The sequence below is a fragment of the Monodelphis domestica genome, chromosome 5 (genome assembly GCF_027887165.1).
Source record: "Monodelphis domestica isolate mMonDom1 chromosome 5, mMonDom1.pri, whole genome shotgun sequence".
Classification (NCBI taxonomy): Eukaryota; Metazoa; Chordata; class Mammalia; order Didelphimorphia; family Didelphidae; genus Monodelphis; species Monodelphis domestica.
Genome location: NC_077231.1, coordinates 99,820,055 through 99,844,742, shown reverse-complemented (window position 1 = coordinate 99,844,742; position 24,688 = coordinate 99,820,055). Strand labels below are relative to the sequence as shown.

At 44.5% G+C, this 24,688-nt stretch overlaps 2 protein-coding genes across 5 annotated transcripts; one reads left to right on the top strand and one right to left on the bottom strand.

The window, feature by feature from the left end:
- Positions 1-1,133: 1,133 nt before the first annotated feature.
- Positions 1,134-12,530, bottom strand: MPST (mercaptopyruvate sulfurtransferase). Of its 4 annotated transcripts, none has more exons than XM_007503437.3 (3): positions 11,453-12,530; positions 7,308-7,947; positions 1,134-1,835 (listed from the first exon to the last, which is right to left on the bottom strand). In XM_007503437.3, exons 2-3 carry the CDS (start codon positions 7,891-7,893, stop codon positions 1,537-1,539), a joined length of 885 nt encoding a protein of 294 aa, XP_007503499.1. In that variant the 5' UTR covers positions 7,894-7,947; positions 11,453-12,530; the 3' UTR covers positions 1,134-1,536. The 4 variants fall into 4 exon arrangements, with proteins under 4 accessions (XP_007503499.1, XP_056654869.1, XP_056654868.1 ...); XM_056798891.1 differs by having other exon boundaries at positions 11,046-11,455; XM_056798890.1 differs by lacking the exon at positions 11,453-12,530 and adding an exon at positions 11,054-11,387.
- TST (thiosulfate sulfurtransferase) lies at positions 6,141-24,549 on the top strand. Its single transcript, XM_001376190.5, has 3 exons — positions 6,141-6,409; positions 12,938-13,582; positions 24,006-24,549. The coding sequence occupies exons 1-3, from the start codon at positions 6,394-6,396 to the stop codon at positions 24,302-24,304; spliced, it is 960 nt and encodes a 319-aa protein (XP_001376227.2). The 5' UTR covers positions 6,141-6,393; the 3' UTR covers positions 24,305-24,549.
- Positions 24,550-24,688: the final 139 nt, after the last annotated feature.

Below are 24,688 nucleotides of genomic sequence, written 5' to 3'. Positions count from 1 at the left end.
TCATATTTGAACCCAGGCCCTACTGACTCTGTCCCTAACTTTCTATCTACTGTTAGCCACCTAGCTGTCCCTGCTACTGGGTTGTTTTTTTTTTTTAAGGATTCCCAAATATTTCTTTCTTAAATGAAAAAAAGCACTCACCTGGAGTTAGGAAGACTAAGGTTTGTAGCCGACCCCATCCACTTACTAGCTCTGAAACCCTGGGAAAAACATTAAACCTCTCTAGATCACAATTTCTCATATGGAAAATGAGGGGGATTGGTCATGACATCCAAGCTCTCTTTCAGATCTCGAGCTGACATGAGTTTGGTGGTACTAGTATCCTTATCCTTGTCTGATAGAGGAAACTCAGGCTGAAAAGTGAAAACTTTGTTTAAGAACACATGACTTGTCAATCTGTAGTGAGATGAGAAGAGGACAGCCTTGAGGCTATGACTCCAGAGCAGGGAAATGAGGGATAAACCCCAATTCTCCATTTAAGCTCCTCTCTTGTATCTTCCCCTATCTCCTCCAACTCCCCACCTCTCTTCTATAAAACCATATTGATAAGATCTCACAGCAGGAACTCAAATCCATCTGTACCCTATACCACACTCAACTCCCCCCACCCCTCAATATTATTATGGCCTGATAGGAAAATGGCATTCTTTTATTCTAGGGAAAAAAACCTTCCCCCAATGGATGGTTATCGGTTCACCAGCTAGTCCTGGCTGCATTTTTTTTCTATCTCCAGTATTTAATCTGCTGCTTGTAAGGACTTTATATATATATATATATATATATATATATATATATATATATATATATATATATATATATATATATATATATATATATAAAATTAAATTATTTATATTTATAGGTTTATAATATATAACATATTTATATATTTAATTAAACATTGAATATATTTATATTTTTTTCTATATAAATCTATATTTCTATACTCCTTCCTTCCTTCCTTCCTTCCTTCCTTCACTCATGTATACACACATGCATTCATTCAGGGACATCATTTCCCAGATCCTTTCATTTAAGATTAAAGCCCAGAAACAGAGATCCACTTTGCCCACACCCATAGGGCCTCACCCATTATGGTTTTCAGAGAACAGTTTCAAACAGGAGGAAATAGGTGGCTGTATACAAAGATTAACCACTTCATCTTTATTGGCAGTAAAAGATAGGAGGAGGTAGGTCTGATAATTAGCCCAGGCTAAATTTCAGAGGGTCATATTCCAAGCTAGGCAAGTCCCCCTTTTCCCATTCCCCACTTCGATTGACCCCGACAGATCCCTTCACCACTACCAAAGATGTTTTCTGTGCCCTTCCCTTTTGTCTCAGAATTAGGATGTACCAAAAGCCTCCCAGAGGGAGAACAAGGGGGTGTGCCACCCAGGCTATCCCTTGAGAATAAAAAATTAAATTTGGCCATTAGTAGTTAAAAAAGAGGAAAAATTGCTAGGTTGGGCTGCCCCCATCCTGGGGTGGTAAGGCCTGGTGGCTTAGGAGCAGGGGAGACCCCTGTGTGCTCTTCACTCAGAGGGTCTTGCCTCTGCCCTCTGAGATGACATCCTCAGGCCGGGCTCGCATGTACCACTCCACCCAGGCTCCATCGTAGATGGACACATCAGGCTTGCCACAGAGATAAGCACCCAGGGCTACATGGCAGGCAGTGACTCCTGAGCCACAAGTGGCCACCAGGGGCTTCGAAAGATCCATCTTCTTCTCCTTGAATAGTCTTTGGATGTCATCAGGGCTCTTCTCTAGGCCCTCCTCAGTCATGAAGTCGGTGAAGGGGATGTTCACTGTCCCAGGGATATGCCCTGGTTCGATGCCTAAAGGAGGAACAAAAAGAGGCTTCCAGTGGGAGGTGGGAATTAGCAGAGGGGTGGGAAAATCCAAGCTGGATTGCAATTCTGGCCTTGCAGCACAGTGCCTGGCACATAGTAGGAACTTAAAGAAAATTAAATAACCCTTACTTTCTGTCTTAGTAACAACTAAGCTAGGCAAATGGAGTTAAATGACTTGTCTAGGGTCACATAGTTTAGAAAGTGCCTGAGGTCAAATTAAAATCCAGGTCCTCTTGACTCCAGGACTCTATCCCCTGTGCCACCTAGCTATCCCATGTAGGAGGCACTGATTATTGAATGACTGACCTTCCTCTCTCTGGACCTCAGTTTCTTCATCTGAAAAATGAGGGAGTTAGGATTAGTTAGAGTTGGAAGGGCCCTCAGGGCCATTTACTTCAACCTATTCATTTTATAGATGAGGAAACTGAAGTTGGTTGATTAACTGCCCTAAGATCACAAGGATCGGAGGAATTATATATCCAGAAATAGAAGGGACTTCAGATTTTTTAATCCAATCCTGCTTTTATGCCTATGAAAAGGTATAGGGGAAGTTAATGACTTTCCTACAGTCACAGAGATAATGACAGATGCAAGTCCTCTAACTTCACAACACATTGTCTACTCTAGGGTGGAGCTAAGGCTCCTTCTAGCTCTAGTTCTGAGATCCTAAAAATTTTTTTTAATTGGGAATTTAGGGGGATTATAAAGAATAATGGACATGGATCAACTGACCAAGTTGTGACATATGATTATGATGGAAATCTATTGTGCTCTAAGAAGTGATGAGTAGGATGGTTTCAGAAAAGCCTTCAAAGACTTCTCTGAATCATGCAAAGTGAAGTGAGCAGGACCAGGAGAACACTGTACAGTAACAGCAATATTGTATGGTGATCAGCTGTGAAGGACTTAGATATTCTCATCAAGACAATGACCCATGAAAAAGAGCTCTCTACCTCCAGAAAGAAAATCGATGAACTCGGAGTACAGATTGAAGCATACTAAAAAAGAAAAAAAGCTTAATGTTGGTTGTTTTTGTGTGTTTTCTTTTGTAATGTGGCTAATATGGAAATGTGTTTTGCATACCTTAAAGGTATAAATGAAGTAAAAATTCTATTCCCCATTCCCCATCTCTTCTCCCCCCTCTTCCCATCTCCCACCTCCTGCCTCCTTCCTCATCTACAAAGCTAAGGAAACAAATCTAGAAAAGAGAAGTGATTTTCCTAAACGAAAGTAGTAAGTATCAGATCCAGGCTTTAAGACTGAGACTAGTCCTCTGATTGAAAACCCCTAGTGTACTTTGCATTTGGCCCAATGCCTAAAGAGGGATGAGGGCACAGGAGGGTAAGAAGAAATTAGGGGTGAGAAGCTCTTGCCTAAGACTGAAGGACTAGCTGGCTGGAGATCTTGGAGTTCTAATATAAGACAAACTGAAGAAATGCAGAGCTGGAAGGGACCTCGGCTCCCCCAGCTCATTTGGCACTGAAGCAGAAACTCCAGTTCCAGTAGCCCCATCTGGCAGCCATTCCCAAATCAACTAGCTTAAAGACCTCCAAGGCCAGGGAGATATACTCTAAGGTCTGTTTATGGAATGGAAGAAGAACAATGAACTTGGCCATCGGAGCCAAGTTTTGGAGTGGCACTCCCAGGCTATGGAACTCTTATGAACAGCTTTCCCCGTACTGATCTTTAGGTCCCTACTCCACAAATTAAGGATAATCTTCACATTACCCATCTCACAGGGTACTTGAGAGGCTCAAGTACTTGGTAATGGGCTATTTTGTAAGCCCTTCTTGTATCCCCCTAATGCCTAGTTATGGCATCTGGTACAGAGGACATCCTTAGTAAATTACTTTTGGCTTGACTATAATGATTAATATTTAAATCCTAATAATAACAACAATCATTTAGAGCTTTAGAGTTGGCAGAGCACTTTACAGAGCACATTATGCTTATTTAGTTCATTTTAAATGACAACAAGTTGGGTGCCATTATTATTATCCTGATTGAATGGATGAGGAAATGGAGGCCAACAGAGGTAAAATTACTTGGCTAAATTGTCTAAAGCAGGACTTGAACTCAAGTATTTCTGATTGCAAGACCAAAAATCAATACATGAAGTCAAGTTGCTTCTTAGTTAGGTGGTGTAGTGGTGAGAATAGGGCCCTTGGAGTCAGTCAGACCTGAGTCTGGATCCTGCCTCAGATGTTACCTAGCAGTATGACTGATCCTGGGCAAGTCCTATCACTCTCTGTGCCTTGATTGAACTTGATGGTCCCTGAGGGTCATTCCAACTCTCTATGACCATGATATAGATTATTCTGGGAGATGAGGAGTTCTCTATCCTTGGAAATCTTCAAGGAGAAAACATAACCTCTACTTAATTTGCTAAATCAATTTTAGAGATAATTCTCATTCAGGGGTGTATTAGATTAGCTGAATGGATAGAATACTGGGTCTAGGTAAATCACTTTACCTCTCTCTGCCTTGGTTTCCTCACTTATAAAATGGGGGAAATAATAGCACCTCCCTGTCAGGGTTGTAAGAATCAAATGAGATAATATTTGTAAAAGGCCTGCATAGTTTGTGGCACATAGTACAAAAGCACTTGAGGAATGTTTCCTTCCTCCTTCCCTTCCCTTCTCTCTCTTCCTTCCTTCTTTCTTTCCTTCCTTCCCTCCTTCCTTCCCTCCTTCCTTCCTTCCTTCCTTCCTTCCTTTCTTTCTTTCTTCCTTTCTTCCTTCCTTCATTTCTTTCTTTCTTTCTTTCTTTCTTTCTTTCTTTCTTTCTTTCTTTCTTTCTTTCTTTCTTTCTTTCTTTCTTTCTTTCTTTCTTTCTTTCTTTCTTTCTTTCTTTCTTTCTTTCTTTCTTTCTTTCTTTCTTTCTTTCTTTCCCCTTCCTTCCTCCATCCCTCCCTTAGCACTGAGATTCTATAATAATTATTGGCACACAGTTATTAATTTGAATTTGGGCAATGAAGAAACACACCAAACTAAATGTCCTCAAAGGGTTAAATAACCCATAGAATATAGCAATACCCAAAGGGAACTGTAACCCATAGAAACGAAGGGGCAGGAACAGAGGCAAGATTCTAGTCCTTGGGTGGAAACATACCAAGTTCCTGGTCCATGCAGCCTAAGCTCTGGGCCAGAAAAAGGAATACAAAGGATCTTCACACATTGGAAACTTAAAATTGTAGCAGAATTTCACTGATTGTAGCCATCACCCCTAAAGACCTTCTCCTAGTATGTGGGGTTCTTTCTGATTCTAGAAACTTCTGCTACTGGTATACAGGCTCAATCCAAAGAGGTTCAAGTAGGGTCCCGACCACTGTGTGTGTGTGTGTGTGTGTGTGTGTGTGTGTGTGTGTGTGTGTGTGTGTGTGTTTGTGTGTGTGTGTGTGTGTGCGCCTGCCAGCTAAGGACCAGTGCAGCAACCAAAGACAGTACATAATTGGGGTTAACAAGGCACAGAGGGCATGTGTACCACTCTGCTCCCCATTACAGGGTCTCCTCAGACCCAGACTCTCCTCTCTGGCCACTAGGTGAAGTTTCCCAAGGCCAGGAGCTATTTCCTTCATGTTATTGTCTCCCAGGATCCTAGACTAGCCCCTGGTACAGAGCAGGTTAGAAATCGGTGCTTGGCTACTCATTCACCCCCATTTTATAAATAAGAAAACTACAACTCATAGTGGCTAAATGCAGATGAAACTAAAAATACTAGAATTTTATATCTAGGTTTTGAGGATCTGGGTTCAAATTCTGACCCTTCTACTTACAACTTGAGTGACTTTGGACAAATCCTATCACCTGTCCGAGCCTCTTTCCTCATCTGTAAAATAGGGACAATATAGCCCTTTCCCAAAACAGGGTTGTTGTGAGGATCAAATGAGCTAAAGGATACAATGTACTTCTCAAGCCCTTCCTGCTATAGAGATGGGAGCTGTTACTGTTATTATCAGAGTAAGTAGATGGTTCCATGGATAGAGCACTGAGCTTGGAGTCACAAAGACTCATCTTTGTGAATTCAAATATGGCCTCACACATTTACTAGCTATGTGACTCTGGACAAATCATTTCACCTTGTCTGTCTTAGTTTCCTCATCGGTAAAATGAGCCAGAGAAGGAGATGTTAAACCACTCCAATATCTATGCCAAGAAAATCTCAAATGGAGTCACAAAAAGTTGGACACAACTGAACAACAAAAAACCATGATCACAATTGCTATTATGATGCTTTCACCGTGACTCTCAGTTTCTCCTTCAGTCTCCCATGTCTCTTTGGATACTCTCCAGCACCCTGGCTCTAGAAGGGCCATTATAGGTTCTAGTAGGCAGAAGAGGCCAAACGATAGGGTGTGAAAAGTGAAAAGTGAAAAGAAGACAATGAGCCAGTGGCTCTCTCTGAGCCTGTTTTCTGATCATCTGTGTATTCACTAACAAACATCTCCCATTGCAGCTGTCCTGGTCCATGGCAAGAGGATTCCACCACCCCAATACCACATTCACAGCACTTTATGTGAGATCTCTTATTTGTGGAGGAGAAGATGAATAATAAGAGGGGTAAGTCTGGATAGAGACCAACTGGGACATTCCTTGATGGCAAGTGGGAGTGTTCTTAGGCGGTCACTTTCCTCCTCTGAGTTTCAGAGCTATAAAACCTTTCCCAGTTTTGAATCTATGATCTAAAGTCACTTTCCTTCTAGGGGCCTCAGTTTGATCTAAAGTAACTTCCTCTCTGTTTTCTCATCTGTAGAATTAATGAGATTGGACACTTATGATGGCCTCTGAGATCCCTTCCAACTTTGGAGCTATGACTGTATGATTTATTACAATCATAGAATTTGGAATGGGAAAGGGAATGTTGGAAATCATCCAAGATATCATGTGGTACCATGGAAAAAGTCATAGGGTTTGGAATCAGAGGATCTGGATTTGAATTGTAGTTTTGTTCCTTACTGCCTGTGTGACCTTGGATAAATCATTTCAATCCCATGGGCCTCAAGTTCCCCTAAGATGAGATAACAGGGTCTAAGGGCCCAAACTTATGATCCTCATTTTAAAAAAAAAAACAACCTTACCTTCTGACTAAGAAACAATATTGTGTATTGGTTTCCAAGGCAGAAGAGAGGTAACGGGTAGGCAATGGGGTTGAAGTGATTTGCCCAGGGTCACATAGCTAGGAAGTGTCTGGGGCCATATTTGAACCCAGGACTTACCTATCTGCAAGCCTGGCTCTCTATTCATTGAACCACCTAGCTGTGCCTCCAACCTCTTCTTTTTTCAAAGGAGCAAATGGAAGTTCAGATTGAACTAGTGAGTTGTGTATGATCTCACAGGCAGGAAGAAGATCCTGATCCCAGGTCCTTAGACTGTAAATACTATATGATCTTTCTGCTGCCTTCCCTCCATACCCCCCCACCCCTCCTGGGGGCCAGAGCCAGGGCTGAAGCTATATTACCTTCCCGGGGTTCTGGTTCAATGCCCTTGAAGCGCCCTGCAGCACGGGCATCTACAACCTGGAACTGTCGTGAGTCGATGTTCTCCTTGATGTCTTCATAGGTCTTCACAAACATTGGGTTGAGAGTGGCCTGGAACTCAGCTCGAACAGGGCGGGCCCTGCCAGAGCCCAGAGGGTGCCCCTCCCGCTGCCAGTTCCTTAACCCTCCATTCAGCAGTGAGACAGTCTTGTGCCCAAAGACCCTGAACATCCACCACACTCGGGGAGCGGAGAAGAGGCCCTGGTCACTGGCATCATACACCACCACGTGGGTGCTGTTACTCACCCCCAGCTTGCCAACATACTCAGCAAAGTCTTCAGCTTTGGGCAGCATATGGTCATAGGGGGATGTCCGGTCACTGCAGAGGTCAATGTCGAAGAAGGCTGCTCCGGGGATATGGCGTTCTTCAAACTCCTGTCGAGGGTCTCGTTTCATCTTGGGCAGGTACCATGAGGCATCCAGCAGCTGCAGGGGCTGGGATGTCTTCAAGGCCTCAGCAACCCATTTGGCAGATACCAGAGCTCTGAAGAGGGATCCTGCTGCCATGATGCCTGGCTTTTGGCCAGCTTCTATCTGACTTGACTCCTGGGACCCTCTCAACTAGGTAAAAAGAAAGAGAAGAATCAATGAGTGGGCATAGGGAGGTGGTTAAGCATACACAGAGAGGCCAGATCAGTTATTAATTTGAGACAAGAAGAGCCGGGAAAAGCAGGAAAGCGGGAGAAGGGAGGGAAAGGTGAAATGGCAGAGAGAAAGAGGGAGGAGTGATCAGAGTCCAATAAAAACACAACCCAGCAAACAACCAGCTACAATGAATTCAGAATACTGACTTAGCAAAGTTGCCCTGTCCTGTCTGACTGACCTTAGTCAAGAGATTACAGGGATCATCATTCCTTTGAAGCAGGGGAGTCAGGACACATCAGCATTACCTGGGGCAGATCCCAGCTCCCAGCTCTGAAGGGTCATCCAGACCAACCCCTTCATTTAGAAAATTGATGCCCAGAAGCTAAAGTAACTTGCCTGAGATCACGCAGAAAGTAATTGGCAGAGCCAATTGGCAGAGCTAAATTCAGGTCCAGATTCCAAATTCAACAATCATTCCCCAGTGCTACAGCCCTACCACTTTTCATAAAAAGTGCTTCTCAGTGTCTTAATGGCAGGAGATGTGGGTATGATCCCTCCAGTCACTGGTGCTCCTCAAATTAGGGCTATCCATTCCTTATGATTTCCTTGGCAAACCTTGGGGGAGATGAGACTCAGAGTCTCAGAGTAGGGAAATGACTTGCCCAAAGCTATGCAAACATTTTTTCGCAGAGACAGTGCTAGACTGGCCAGTTATAGACACAGAATGAACCAGCTTTGTCTATGTTTTCTCAAATGCCCCCACTGTCATCACCTATGTGTGACTATGGGTAAATCATTTCTTTCTGGGACTGGTTCTGTGAATGAGGGGGGTCTAAAGGATCAAAATTATTCCCAAGAGCAGAACCAGGAGAACATTGTACAGAGACTGATACACTGTGGCACAATCGAATGTAACGGACTTCTCTACTAGCAGCAATACAATGATGCAGGACAATCCTGAGGGACTTATGGGAAAGAAGTGTGGTAATAGAAACACAGAAAAACATTTGCTTGATCACATGGGTCGAGGGGGATATAATTGGGAATGTAGACTCTAAACGATCACCCTAGTGCAATTATCAATAATATAGAAATAGGTCTTACATGTAAAACCCAGTGGAATTGTGTGTTGGCTGTGGGAGGGGGAAGGGAAAGAACATGAATCTTGTAACTACAGAAAAATATTTTGAATGAACTAATTAAATAAAATTTTCAAAAAATAAAATAAAATCCCAAACTAAATTATTCCCAAAGTCCCTCCTAGTTCTGACATTCTATATCTGTTTATAATTGACATCTGTTCTAACATCCTTCCCCACTGACAGTCTATGTTCTAGGGTTCCTCCCAGCTCTGAGAGTCTAAGACCTAAGACTGCTCCCAGCTCTATTTTATGTTCCAATGACCCTCCCACACAATTCAATCAAATTCCTCAAGAATCCATTGGAAGCCTACTCCATGCCATATGAGAAACAGGATGATATAGTGGTTAGATTCTAAGAATAATTGATTCTAGGAAGACCTCAGTTTGGGTCCTTTTCTCTGTCTTCTACTACTAGCTCAGTGACCCTGGGCAAATCACTTAATTTCTTACTGCTCCCAGGTGACTTTCTAAGACTACCAGATACAGAGCAAGTATAGATAATAATAAACAGTTAACATATATATAGCACTATGTGCCAGGCACTGTGCTAAGCACTTACAAATGTTATCTCATTTGATCTTCACCCAAATACACACCTGGACCTGGTCAAATACAAACAACTTTCCAAGGAAATTCAAAGGTATTTTTTGGGAGAGAGAGGAAATCATGGGAGAGATGGTACCTGGGCTGCCACCTCCATGCTTAGCTCTTCAGTCAGCTCCTTCTCACTGCTTAGATGGATTCTCTGGAAGTCTATTTACTGATCCCTGCTCTTCTATTAAGGATGGTTTGAGAAGATTGGTCTAAACTTAGCCAACACCTCCTACACGCCCAGCTATATTCATCTTCTACTTCCTACTCAAAAAGTAGGTAAAGGAGTATGAGGATGTGAAGGAGCCAGGACTTGGGATCTAGGGTGGTGGATTTCAAAGCTACCATCCAGAATATACCACTTGCTGGTATTGGTTGTTTTGTGTGTGTGTGTGTGTGTGTGTTTCTTTGTTTTTTGCTTTGTTTGGTTTTTAAATTTCTGAGGGAGTGGAGCAAATCATAGAGATAAAGAACTTGAGAGCAAGTCCAGAACTGAAATCAAGGAGGCTGGACCCATAAGAGAAAATTGAGGACAAGGGGAGAGGATCATTCAAATGTGCATGAATAGTAAGGAACAGAGCTAAAAAGTGAATTCGGGTCTTCTGATTTCAAATTCTGGTTGGTGCCTTCTAGACTCTTCCAGCCCTCAATCCTGAATCTATAATCTAGAATACAAGATCCAGAGATGAATAGGATCTCAGTGGCTATATAATCCCATTTTACAGAAGAGGAAACTGAGGTCCTGAGAAGGAAGAGAGTTGCCCAGAGTTCCACAACTACAGTAGTTGCTTCAGAGAATTAGAGGTAGAAGTCACTTTTTGAGGTGACGATCTACTTTAACCCCCTGATTTTACAAATGAGGAAACTGAGGCTCAGGAAGGAAAGCCCGGATTCCAACACAGACTTCCTGAGCCTGCATCCTTCCTCAGCTATCCCAGAAGGGATTTAGGTAGCACGGAGCCACAGGCTGACCCTCTTTCAGAAGGGAATCCTAATCCCTGGGACTAACAAGGGCCGGGTGGTAAAGGGCTGAGAAGGGCTAAAGACTTTCCTGGCATGATAGAATTTCTGAGCCCCAATTATTCCTTTGAGAGCATCTAGTCTAAGTCTCTATTTTACAGGGGTGACAAAGGTGAGTCCCAGGTCGGTCACCCGATTTGCCCAAAGGTCATACCGCTCCAGTAAAGGAGCAGAGGTAATTTGCAAGCCTGGCCTTTGCAAGCTTCAGTTTCCAAAGTCAGCTCCCGGTCCTAAATGGCTGCCTCTCTCATCCCTGGGAGCCTGGGACCCTGTGCAAACAAACCCCCACACCACCACGCTGGGTTTACTCCCATGGTGTACCCAGTTACCCTCCAACCAGCCACCAAAGCACATGGGCGCTGAATCCTTTGGCGCTCCGGGCTTCCGGTTTCTCCCCAAGGTCGGCTGGATTCGGCTGGGGGAAGGGAATACTCTATTCCGCGGCATCCCAGTACTCCCGGGTCCATTTATAGCCTGCACACCACAGTTGGCCGGGGAGAAGTGCCCGAGCCCCCGAGCGCTCCGATCGCCTGTGGGCCGGAGGTGCTGGGACTGGGCACCTTGGACAGGGGTGCAGGATAGGTATCTTCCCCCCAGAGGCAGGGGCCAAAGGAATGGAGGGCCGACGAGAGAGAGGGGATGGAGGACATCTGGGGGTCTAAGAAGTCGTGGGGGGCCCAGCAACCCCCCCCCCCCACACACACACACACATACACCTCTTCACTCACCACTGCAAGGGCCGGCCCAGGCTGGTGACTTCTCCGCCCCTTCCTCTACGACGCGGACGCCGATGGGCTGGGCCGGAGCGCAGGAAGGAGGGGCCCAAGAACTGGGCAGACAGCGGGAGAGAGGGAGGCTGGGCTAGTGGCCCAAACTGGGGCTTCCCTTTTTGAATGGGCTAACTTTATTGAAGCGAAGAGGAAGGCCGGCCCGCGTGGGGAGAGCTGAGCACTGGCTTAAAGGCAGCTGGGGCCCACTGGAGCTAGAAGCGAACTGGCCCAGGGACAAATGGGGAGGGACTGGAGGATGTCAGGGATCTATCAGGGGATTGTCAGGGGCGCCTGAAGGATAATCCTCCACCACCACCTCCTTTGGACCAGGGAGAAAACCGAGGCAGAGGACTGAAAGGATTTTGCCCTAAATCATCCAGCTAGGAGCCGGCTAGGGCAAGATTTCCAGGCTAGGTCCATGCTGTTCCGGTTCAGAGCTCTGACCCCAGCTCCCAACTATCTTTCCAGAGGGCCAGTGATGGGGAGGAGTTAAAGGAAGGATGGGAAGCAGAGAGGGAGGGAACAGCCACAGTCCGGGGTCCAAAATTCCCTGCCCTTCCCCCACTTCACCTTCCTGCACCTCTTGCTTAAACTAATCTCTCAGAGTTGGAGGTTTCTGGTAAATGGAACATTGATCCCGGCGCAAGGCCACGTGTGTGTCCCACCAGACTTCAGGTTATCTAGAGGGCCGAGATTTGTGGCCAGGAGGGCTTGCAGGAATCAGGGAGAGATGCAATGATCTCTCCTTGCAGGGGGCGCTTGGGAGAGGGGGCTGGGCCTGCCTCCCTTAGAAGATCTTTGTTTCAGGGCCTGGCTACAGCTCTCTCCTGGCCAGGGCCCAGAATGTGGTCCAGCTTTTTACTGATTTCTCTTAGTAACTAACTGCTCCCTGCTTTGAATGAATCTCTCCCTCCCCCAGCCCTTCTGCTGGGCTGCCTTCCTCCTTTTTTACAAATGAGGAAACTGAGGCTAAGGGAGGAGAGCCAAGACTGAAACTTGGATCACCTGAAGCCTGCATCCTTCCTCAGCTATCACAGGAGGGGTCCCTGGTGTCTGTCCCAAGATCTAGGATCTTCCAAGTCACTCAGGTAGGGGGAGGAAGGGGTGAAAGCCAGACAAACCCGCTGCATGTACTTTACGTACACACATACACTTACGAAAAGCCCAGCCCCTGCCAAGCCAGATTCCAGCCCCTTCAACCCTCAACGGGCCCCAAGCCCCAAAGCAACCGCCGGGGATTGGCTGCCAAGGTGGGAGGGGTCAGCCTTGGAATAAAGTCGAGGGCCAAGCCGAGGTGGGAAGGCAGCCACTTTCCCGCTGCTCAGGGTCCGGGCTGGGTGACTGGGAGGGGAGGGGTAATCCCTTTCGAGGTCCCGCCTTCCCCCCACCCCCTGCTCTCTGGCATTCTCCCTCTTCTCCCAGCTGTCTGTCATTCCTCTCTAGTGTTCCTGCTTCTCTGTCCTTCTGGAGAACGGCTCTGGGCTCCCGCCATGGTGCAGCAACAGGTGCTCTACCGGGCTCTGGTGTCCTCCAAGTGGCTGGCGGAATCGCTCCGCGCACGGAAGGTGGGCCCGAGTCTGCGGGTGCTCGACGTGTCCTGGTACCCTCCTCTGCAGCGCAATGCTCAACAAGAATACCGGGAGCGCCACATCCCGGGGGCCTCCTTTTTCAACATCGAAGAGTGCCGCGACCAGAAGTCTCCTTATGAGATGATGCTGCCCAGCGAGGAAGCCTTCGCCAGCTACGTGGGTCGCCTGGGCGTCAGCAACAACACGCATGTGGTGGTGTACGACGGTGACGACTTGGGCAGCTTTTATGGCCCTCGAGCCTGGTGGATGTTCCGGGTGTTTGGCCACCGCACGGTGTCCGTGCTCAATGGGGGCTTCCGGAACTGGCTTCAGGAGGGGCACCCTGTGACAGCAGAACCCACGAACCCGGAGCCCGCGGTCTTCAAAGCCACCCTCGACAAGTCCCTGCTTAAGACCTATGAACAAATGCTGGAAAACCTTGAGAGCAAGCGCTTCCAGATGGTTGACTCCCGGTCCCAGGGGAGGTACCTGGGGACAGAGGCAGAACCTGACAGCAAAGGTAAGCTCGGGTCAACTTGGGGCCTCTCACTCGTTGACTGGGCATCCTTCAGATGCACCTGCAAGAACTGAGCTGACTGCTCAGGCTTGGTGGCCCCTGGAGTCTCAGACAAAACAGAAGACTGGAGATCAGCAGAGACACACAGCTTCTCCCATGTTACAGGCAGAAAGGGGAGGTTCAGAGGGCTCAAGCAACTTACCCAGGTTGCAAAGTGCCTCTGCCAGGATTTAAATGAGTCTTCTAACTCCCAAACCACTTCTCCCCCTGGCTATGATGCTTTTCAGTTATCATAGGCTCATAGAAACATCTATTTTGGGAAACAGAGGTCCACAGAGTTGAAATCACTTAGCCAAGGTGTCACCTTTGAATTGAAGTCCTTGGCCTTCACCCACTGCACCATGATTGTTTCTCATTGACTCTAATTTCATAGGCCTTTAAAGTTGGAAGTTGCCTTGCCTCTTACAGCATTTTCATTTTACAGAGGAAAGGGAAAGAGGCCCAGAGACATCAAGTAACTTGCTAAAGTGATGAGAGTTAGTGATAGGACTTGGACCTCTGGGAGGGTCTTGGAACCTATTCCACTAACCTGTTCCACTCACCTGACTTCCCTCCTCTTTCTTCTCTTTATACACATACACACATACACATACACACACCCATGGTAAACACAGCTCTCTGCTCACCTTCAGTAGCATGCAAACGGCCCAGGTTTCCAGCAACTGACTTTTATTGAGGACCTATTGACCTCTGTATTCCATTGATACCCTCTTCTGATGCCTCATTGACCCTCACTTTCCCAAGGTTTTGCCAGGGCTTTCCAGGCTCTGGCTAACCCTACCAAACTAAATAGACTTTTTTGATAGACTGAGTTTGTGTCCAAGGACCAGCCTCCTAAATTCAGGGTGGTTTCCTATCAAGATGACCACAGGGTGTCAATTTCATCTTAACTATTTAAAAAGTATAAACTTTAATCACCATCAAATAAAAAAGAACAAAGAGGGCATTCATTTATTGCCTATGAAGCAGGATGCTGGATTTCTTTGACATGACTATTCTCTCCCAACTTGTAAAGGAGTTACAATTTGAATTAATAGAGGTAAGACCCACACTGACAATTACAGATCCTTGTTCTAAATTCTGGGAAGAAACAATATCTTTCCTTACCTTCATGGCTTAGAGCAGTGATGGTGAACCTTTTAGAACTTTTTAGAGACTATGTGCTATGCCCTGCCATACCCCCCTCACTGCCTTATCTCAGACAGAGGAAGGAGAAAGGAAAAGGAGTGGTCCAGGTGCTCACCTCAGGGGAGGGCATAAACACTTCAATTGGATGGCAGGGCAGAGGGGCTGGGAGGCCTGGTGGAGAGGGGGAAGGGAGCAACTCCTTGGAGTCTAACTAGTGAGTGCCCAGAGAGGTCTCTGCATGCCATCTTTGGTATGCATGCCATAGGTTTACCATCACAGGCTTAGCATTTTATGCTCATAGTAATAATATATTATACTCTAATACATATTTGTCAGAAAAGGGCAAATAGAGTGTCAGTATGAATTAGGGCTGTTGAGGAGACTTCCTAGAAGAAAGGGTATTATGAGGACCAACTAGGTGGCTCAGTGGATAAAAAGCCAGGTTTGGAGTCAGGAAGACTTGAGTTCAAATTTGACCTCAGATATTTCCTACCTGGGTGACTCTGGGCAATTGACTTAACCCAACTGCTAGCCCTTACCACTAGGGAAAGGAAATATAGGAGTTGAACTTTAGAGGATAAATACAGAATACAAAGGTAGGAGAGTGTTGGCAACACTATGAGCAAAGCCAAAGAAACAGGAAGGGGCAGGGGATTTATTGGGGTGGGGGGTGTTTAATACTCTGATTTGGTTGGAAAATAGAATATATAAAGGAAAATAGTATGAGAGAAGCAGGGAGGTGATAGCTTGACCCTGGGCAAGTTTATCTTTCAAATGTATACCTTTCTGAACCTCATTTCCCATATCTATAAAATGAGTCAGTCTAGAGGGCTACTAGCTGATCCGAATCTATCATCCTCTGGTGGATGCAAGACTTTGAATGTCCAGCTAAAGAGTATGAACTTAAAACTTGGTAGGTGTCAAGGGTAGCTAGAGGACTAGACCTAGAGACAGGAAGTCCTGGTTCAAATGTAGCCTCAGAAACTTCCTATCTGTTTGACCCTGGGCAAGTCACTTAATCCCCTGGTCTGGCTCTTATCACTCTTCTGCCTTGGAACCAATATATAGTATCTATTCTGAGACAGAAGGTAAGGGTTAAAAAAAAAAAAAAGAAACTAGATAGGTTAAAGAACCTTTTAAAGATGTGTATGAAAGGTTTGGACTTGATGGCCTTGGAAGTCCCTGGTCTCCTACAGCTCTAAACTGAGATTTGGAAAGCCTAAAAGACTTAGAGAAGTGAGCAATGGAGTCATGATTTGAACCTCTGTTCTCTATCTACAAACCCAGAGCTCTTTCCGGTTGGAGTAATCTGAAGATCTCCTACCTTTCCCTCTCCCACCCCCAAACAAAACACTCTCCAGCACTTCTGGAAATCTGCATACCCCAGCTTCACACCCCACCCTAGTCTAAAAATCTAGTCCAATGGAGCCCTGTAATTGGAGAGAGTTATTTTTTGCTGTTGGAACATGTCCAGTACTTCTCTCTTACCTAGAATGAAAACTTGTTTGGATCTCTAATCAGCTTTTTCTCCTTCCCACAACCCTTTTTTCAAAAAGCTTGGGAATACATAAATGCACTGCATCGGAACCCACTTTGATGTCCTGAGCTTAAACCAATGAGTGAACTGAAGTTTTGCAAAAGGGAGGAAGGGTCCAAAGAAATTGTACCCAGCCTGCATTTGCATTCTCTCTCTCTCTGTCTCTATCTGTGTGTGTGTGTGTGTGTGTGTGTGTGTCTGTCTGTCTGTCTGTCTGTCTGTCTGTCTGTCTGTCTGTCTCTCTCTCACTCCCTCCCTCCCTTTCCCTCCCCCTCCATCCCTCTCTCCTTGCTTGGGAGGCCATTCAAGGGAAAGTGGGGGGGGGGGAGACCAGAATTGGAACATTCTTGGCATCTGGCCAGGCTTCTTGAAGGGAGTGGCATAGAATTAATGGGAGTTGTAGAAAAGCTTAAGTTAGAAGGGGTCAGAGATTTTGTTCAATAAACACCTTCAGGATAGGATTTATTTGCTTTTGTTTCTTTATTCACCTTCAGGATAGGATTTATTTGCTTTTGTTTCTTTATTCCAGAAGAGAATTTATCACTATATATACTTGGGTTAGAGCTTATGATTTAATTGTTTGAAATGCCATCCAGGTATGAAAATTCCCTCCATAGATACAGATTGGCAGAGTTCTTAACTTCCTTCCAAACTCACTACCCTTCTAAAATTTTGTTGATGTTCATGTTGTGTCCTACTCTTCTTGACCCCATTTGGGGTTTTCTTGGCAGTTATGTGAGTGGTTTTCCATTTTCTTCTCTGGCTCATGTAGAAACTGAGATAAAGAGTGACCTGTCCCAGGTTACACAGCTAGTAAGTATCTGAGGCCAGACTTGAACTCTAGAAGTCTTCCCGATTCAAGGCTTGGGGCTCTATCTCAAAATTTACCTTGTATTTACTTTGTATCTGCTAATGCCTGATCCAACCCTTTTCCCTTGTAGGATATAAAGCTCTCCAAGAGGAGATACAATCTCATCTTTCTATCTCCTGTATCTAGTTGCCTAGTGAAAGGCTAGACATACAATAGGGAGAGTTAATACAATAGTTGCTCATCAATCCCTAAAAGTTTGCAACTTAAAAGGGGAAATTGAGCAAATTGAGCTAATTGACTTGCCCTATAGAAATATTTGGGTTTTGTTTTTGTTTTGGGGATTATCTCAAGGTTGAAGAGGCTACTTAGTAACTGTGGAAAGAGGTCAGCCTCACTCTGGGCTACCCAAAGAGAATCGTTGGGGGTCCCCCCTCAAATCTGTGGCTCCAAAGGAAAATCTCTAATCAGTCAGTCAATAAACATTTATTAAATACCTACTATTCACTAGGCACTGAGATGAGCTCTGGGGATACAAAAAGAGATCAAAGACAGTCTCTACCTTCAAGGAACTTGAGGTGGGGGAACAACAGTCAAACAAATATGTACAAATAAGTATACATAGGAAAAAGAGAAAATAAATGAGAGGGGGGAAGGCACTAGAATTAAGAGAGTTTGGGAAGATGGGATTTTAGTTTGCTCTTCTTAAAAACAAAGCTTAGGAATAGTTCATATTTAGGGTCTCTTCAAAAGAGAATAACAAAATTACTTCTAGATAAATTACTCATAAGATCATAAAATTTGAAAACAAAAGAGACTGAGAGCCTAGGTGGCAAAGTAGATGAAAATGTCAGGCCTGGAGTCTAGTAGGTCCTGAGTTCAAATAAAGCCTCAAACACTTCTTAATTGTGTGCCTCTTGGACAAGTCACTTAACCCAGTTTGCCTAGCCCATGCCCTTCTGATTTAGACCTGTTAACTAAGACAGAAAGTAAGGGTTTTAAAAAGAAAGGGGGAAAAAAAGGAACATTAGAGGCCATTGAGAACTGCCTTCTCTCTCTCTCTCTCTCTCTCTCTCTCTCTCTCTCTCTCTCTCTCTCTCTCTCTCTCTCTCTCTCTCGATGAAGCTAGGAATCAAAGGTTAACTGTCTAAGATCACACAGATAATAATTATCTTTTATGGTATTTTATCTCAGAGTTTTCCGACTCTAAAGTCCAGTGACTAATCCAGTGCCTTGCATTGTTTTACTATGCAAAGCAATCAGGTATTGGATAGCTATTTATTTCCCTCATCCTAAAAGAAATGCTTAAAACTGAGGATACTTAAAAGTGACCATTGACAAGGACTTAAAATATCAAATAGTAAGCATTCCTTCCTCACACACTCTTCCCAGGAAGTGGAAAAGATATGTGGGGCTACAGAACAGGTATTTCACATATTTTCTTTTAAACTCATACCTTCTGTCTTAGAATCAATACTGTGTATTGGTTCCAAGGCAGAAGAGTAGTAATGGTGAACCTTTCAGAGACTGAGTGCTATGCTATGCCCCATCCCTTACATTTCCTGGAAAGAGAAAGGGAGGGGAGTAACCCAGATGCTCCACTCAGGGGAGAAGGGAGTAAGTCCTTCCAGTGGGCTGCAGGGGGAGAGGGGCAAGGAGGTATAATGAAGGGAAAGGGAGCAACTCCTCCAGAGTACCTCTGCCTTTCTAGTAATTAACTCTTCTGGGGATGGTACTCATGCCCACTGAGAGGTCTCTTCATAATATCTTTGGCATACATGCCATAGGTTCACCATCTTGGGACTAGGCAGTGGAGGGTAAGTGACTTATCCAGGATTCCACAGCTAAGAAGTATCTGAAGCCATATTTTAATCCAGGACTTCCCATCTCTAGGCTTGGCTCTTTTCTTTCTACCCAACCACCTAGCTGCCCCCTGTTTCACACATTTTCCTCAAATCTCTATAGTTGGAGAATCCCAGAATAGGAATGAATGAACAAATAAATAAAAATGTATTTATTAATTGCTTACTATGTACAAAACACTATGTGATGCATGCATAAGAAAGGCAAGCAGAAACGAAAGGCTCTGTTTTCAATTGAGGGATGGTGATTTGGGAGCAAGAGGCAGCCTCAAGAGCAGGCAATATGTGAACAGTGACTAGGGCAAAGTATCATCAGCTCCTACTCACATGAGAGCACTTGGCCAGAGGCTTTTTCTCCTCCGTTCCCATCCCATGCCTCTTAGACTTCCAGCAGCTGGTGAGGGATGTCCAGGGGATTAAGCTGAGGCTCCAAATGGTATCAGGTTCCTCAGAAGGAGGGTAGAGTTGACTAGTGCTAGTGACCAGGGGCCAGGAAATCCCAACATTCTGTTTATTGCAACAGGGAAGGCAGAGGCTAGACTGGCTTTCTTTGTTTCAAAGACCATCCCAGTCATCATTAGCCAGTATGATCAGAGCAATGTCACTCTGATCTGATCAGGTGTTCTAAGGGTGGAGACCATGGAATTATTTTTCTATTCTAAACATCTTTATTGATGTTATTCAATTCCCACTTATATTACACATTTTTTCAGTTCCAAATTCTCACATCTCTTCCCCACCTCCTTGAGGAGACAAGCAATATGATATTGACTGTACATGTATAGTCATACATCTTTTCATATTAGCCATGTTACAAAAGAAAACACATACACACACTCTCTCAAGCAAATAAAGGGGGAAAAATATGCTTAAATGTACCCTCAGTCAGGAAATTGTTCTCTTGTGTGTGTGTGTGTGTGTGTGTGTGTGTATGTGTGTTTAAACCCTTACCTTCTGTCTTGGAGTCAATACTGTGTATTGGTTCCAAGGCAGAAGAGTGGTAAGGGTAGGCAATGGGGGTCAAGTGACTTGCCCAGGGTCACACAGCTAGGAAGTGGCTGAGGCCGGATTTGAACCTAGGACCTCCCGTCTCTAGGCCTGGCTCTCAATCCACTGAGCTACCCAGCAGCCCCCGTGTGTGTGTTTTTTTAAACCCTTACCTTCTGTCTTAGTATCAATTCTAAAATAGACAGGCAATAAGGGCAGGGCAATTGGGATTAAGTGACTTGCCCAGGGTCACACAGCTAGGAAACATCTGAGGTTAAACTTGAACCTAGGTCCTTGCAACTCCACGTCTGGCATTCTATCCCTTGGATTAATCTATGACATAATTCTTAATAGAATATTAAAGAAGGCTTAGAAAGTAGGGCTTGGAGTTAGAGTATGATTTCAAGGAACTTGTCTTAACCTGGGCTTACGAGATCACACAGCTATTTGTGGTCAAATTTGAACCCAGACCTTCCTGACCCTAGTTCTCCATTGTGCTAGGCCTCTCTCCCTTGATCAAAGATCTTACCTTGATCAAAGAGTTACCTAGCTGCCCAGTGAAATTGTTTTTAAAAAAGAATTTTATAACTATTTTAAGGCAATTGTTTTCTATTGTAATTCTACATATTTTATGCATTTAAAGACATGATTCTGAGGATTACATAGGCTTCACCAGACTAGCTACTCAAAGAGGCCAGGATTCAGAATAACTAGTAAAAGGAATACTGCATTTTCATTTAGGAAACCTGAGTTCAAGTCTTGTCCCTGACCCTCATCTCAATTTCCTCATCTATAAAATAAATGGGTTGGTCTAGATCAGTGATGGCAAACCTTTTAGAGACTGAGTGCCCCAACTATACCCTCATACCACATGTAATCTTACCCCCTTACCCCAGACAAGAGGGAAAGGAATCACACTCATTGGGCTGCTGGGCGGAGGGGTGGGTGATGGGGAGAAATGTCCTCAGGCTTGCATGGAGAGGGGGAAGGGGACATCCCCCTCTGGTACATACATGCCATGGGTTCACCGACATGGATCTAGATGGTCTCTGTGGTCTTTTACAGCTCCTGATCTTGCCATAAATTTGGGTAAATATGTAGCCTCTGCTTTCTTCCCTGTAAAAAGGGGTAACACTAGTGGTACATATCATACAAAGCTCTTGTGAGGAAAGGTTAAACCACATTACTAATTGAAACTGTTGTTTCTTTAGCTAGGTATCTCAGAGGATCTAGAGCATAGGACCTGGAGTCAGAAAGACCCAAGTTCAGATCTTTACTTCATACACTTATAGCTGAATGACTCTGCACAAGTCACTTAACTTTGGTTTCCTCATCTGGAGAATGGGGGTAATAAAACAACTATCCAGGATTGTTTTGAGGATTAAATGAGATATAATTATAAAGTAATTATATATATTGACATAATACCTGACACATAGTGAGCAATATGTAAATGTTAGTTACCATTATTATTATTTCTGATGTTATAATGAATATTTGGAGCTGTCCAAATTTAGTACCAAAGCTAAAAGATTTAGGAGGGGAGCTACAGAGCCATAAGCTAAATATGATCATTCTGTGGTCCTGAAGCTGCATATACCAACCCCCTCAACTCACATCTCCCACTTTTTTATGCTCCCCCCCTCTCCATTTTATCAGTGATTATAATTTTGAAATACAATTTCCTGGGGCACCTAGGCCTAGCAGAGTGGAGGGGAATACCAGAACTAGGGGCAAGAAGGTCTGGGTTCAAATTTGACCACAAATAGTTGTGTGATCTCGTAAGCCCAGGTTAAGAAAAGTTCCTTGAAATCATACTCTAACTCCAAGCCCTACTTTCTAAGCCTTCTTTAATATTCTATTAAGAATTATATCATAGATTAATCAATTTTTTCATAAGGAAGAGATTGGGTTCATAAAAAGTCTAAATCCATTCCTAGGCACAATTCCTGTTATCTCTTCTCTCTTTTTCTCTCTCCCTTGATCAAAGATCTTATGGATTTTAGAGGTCCATCTAGTACAACTCCTCACTTTTACTGAAAAGACCCAGACAAGTCAAGTGACCTAGATAGGTGGAAACAGCTCTTAAGTATCTGAGGTAGGATCTGAACTCAGGTCTTCTGACTCTACGCCTAGTACTCTACACAGTATTACCTAGAAGACAGAACTTTCAGACCACAAGGAAGACTCAATCTTCTACATTAGTGGAGCTATGGGGGCATTTTGTGCTTGGTTTTGTTTTGGGGGCCTTAATCAGCCAAAGGCATGAATCAATTAAGTTATTTATTATTTTTGTGATGATCTTAGTCTGAAGAAACAAGATAGGCTAGTAGGTAAGGAACTGGCCTCAAAGGCAGAAATATCTCTGTTCAAATTTCACCTCCAACTCATACTGGCTAAGTGTCTCTAGGAAAGTCATAACCTTTCTCTTTCTCTCCTCTTTCTTTCTTTCTTCCTTCCTCCTTTCCTCTTTCCTTTCTTCCTTCCTTTCTTTCTTAACCCTCACCTTCCTTCTTAGAATCAATACTGTGTATTGGTTCCAAGGCAGAAGAGCAGTTAGTGCTAGGCAATGGGGAGTGACTTGTCCAGGGTCTCACAGCTGGGAAGTCTCTGAGGTCAGATTTGAACCTTGGGACCTTCTGACTCCAGGCTTGGCTCTCCATCCACTGAGCTACCTAACTGCCTCCAAGTCATAACCTTTTTGCTCTAGGTTCTCCTCTAGGATCAAACTCCCAATGGGAGGAACTAAGTTATACAGAAGGATTCTTGCAGGCCACATAATACCTTAGAAAATCATGACTGTTATCTCCTCCTATAGAATGTAAGGTCCATAAAGGCAGGGATGGTTTCATTTTTGTCAGAATAGCCCAGTGTCTTACTTGGTGCCTGGCACATAGAATATACATAATACGGGATTGCTGATTGGTTCCTTTAAAAATATATTTTTTTAACTCTTACTTTCTGTCTTAGAATCCATACCATGTATCAGTTCCAAGACAGAAGAATGGTAAGGGCTAGGCAGCTAGGGTTAAATGACTTGCCCAGGGTCACATAGCTGGGATGTGTCTGAGGCCAAATTTGAAACCAGAACTTTCAAACTCCATCTACTGAGCTACCTCACCTCATTGCCCCAGTGATTGGTTCTTAATCTAGAAATCAGTGTTATTCAATGTCAGGGGATCCTAAGGGGTCCTGACAAACATTCAGGGTTTCCTGAAGGGGTGAAGAGAATGAGACATAGTGAGAAGGATGACACACATCAGGAGGATCACTGAATTCTAGAGTAGAAGGTTTGGAGTCTTGAGGACCTGGGTTCAAACTGAGATTCTGATCCTGATGGCCTATAGGCAAGTCACTTAATTTTTCTGGACTTTACTATTGCTGTCTAGAAAGTGAAGAGGTTGAATTAAATGATTCCCCCAATCTCTTCTAATTTGAATTATTTTGTCCTCTTCCCTTTCATTCCAAATTGACCTTCTTGCTATCCCCCCCATATCTCCATACCTTTGCACAGACAGACCCCCACTCTAGGAATGCCACTTCCTCCCTTTAGAATGCTGTCTCCTCCCCTGTGCCCCCTTGGAATCCTACATGAAGATGCTCCTGGTCTCCCACTACCACCACCATCTCCACTCCAAGGCCATTAGTATCTTCTCCCCACCAAAATATACCTGATGTCTCTCCTGTATGTTTTTGGTTATTGTGGTATTTTTCTATTACTCTATGTACATTTCCTCCTTTTGACTGCTCCCTGGGTGGGCAGGGACTCTGGTTTTATTTTCACATCCCCTGTGACTGGTACAGTTCCTGAAGCTGAAAGGGACATTAGAGGTCACTGAGGCAAACCTTTTTCATTTATAGAGGAGGAAAGTGGGCCCCAGAGAGATTAAATGGCTTGTCACTGCTAGTAAATATTAAGAGAATCCGTTATGTCACACTGTGTCTGATAATTGGTGCTTAATAAACGCACATTGTTTGGTTGCACCCTCTCTAACTCTTTCTTTCATTTTTCTGATCTTCTTGGTCTTCCTGGGACTGGCTCAGACCTGGAACCTGGGCACATCCCTGGTTCCCTGAACATGCCTTTCACAGAGTTCCTGACAGCAGAAGGCTTTGAGAAGAGTCCTGAGGAGATCCAAGCTATGTTCAAGGCGAAGAAAGTGGACCTCTCAAAGCCACTCATTGCCACCTGCCGTAAGGGGGTCACCGCTTGTCACATCGCCCTTGCTGCCTACCTCTGTGGCAAGCCTGATGTAGCTGTGTATGATGGCTCTTGGTCTGAGTGGTTCCGGCGGGCACCCCCTGAGCTTCGTGTCTCCCAGTGGAAAGGTGGCAAAGCCTAAATGGGGAAAAGGAAAGGCTGAGACCTGACCCTTTCCTCGTCTCCCCCCAGATCAACCATTTGGGTCATTATGGGTGTTGGGGCACATTTTTGTCTCATTTATAATCCTCTCTGAATTTGTCAGGTTTACCCTTTTTTCTGATCAGTTTTTGTAAAAGAGATGGAAGAATTTTGGGGATACCTATATAAAGCCTTCCTTCATTCTCCCTTGTCATCTCTGGAATAAATTCTTCCCTTTCCAAGAAACTGTTTGAGAATCTCTTCCTGGACTGAGCTATTAGTGAAAGCATGTGGTCATGGAAAGGGCATTCATAGGGGTTCAGAATTTACCTCCAAAATGTATGGAGTGACCTTAGGCAAGTCATTTAATCTTTCAGACTCAGTT

Excerpts from the sequence above, each read along its gene's own strand:
- TST (XM_001376190.5), top strand. Across the intron at positions 13,583-24,005 it reads GGCAGAACCTGACAGCAAAG|ACCTGGAACCTGGGCACATC; the intron begins GTAAGCTCGGGT and ends GGACTGGCTCAG.
- MPST (XM_056798890.1), bottom strand. The coding sequence starts at position 11,191 with ATGGACCCGGGAGTACTGGGATGCCGCGGAATAGAGTATTCCCTTCCC. Across the intron at positions 7,948-11,053 it reads CTTTGGTGGCTGGTTGGAGG|TTGAGAGGGTCCCAGGAGTC; the intron begins GTAACTGGGTAC and ends CTTTTTACCTAG. Across the intron at positions 1,836-7,307 it reads TGAACCAGAACCCCGGGAAG|GCATCGAACCAGGGCATATC; the intron begins GTAATATAGCTT and ends TTCCTCCTTTAG.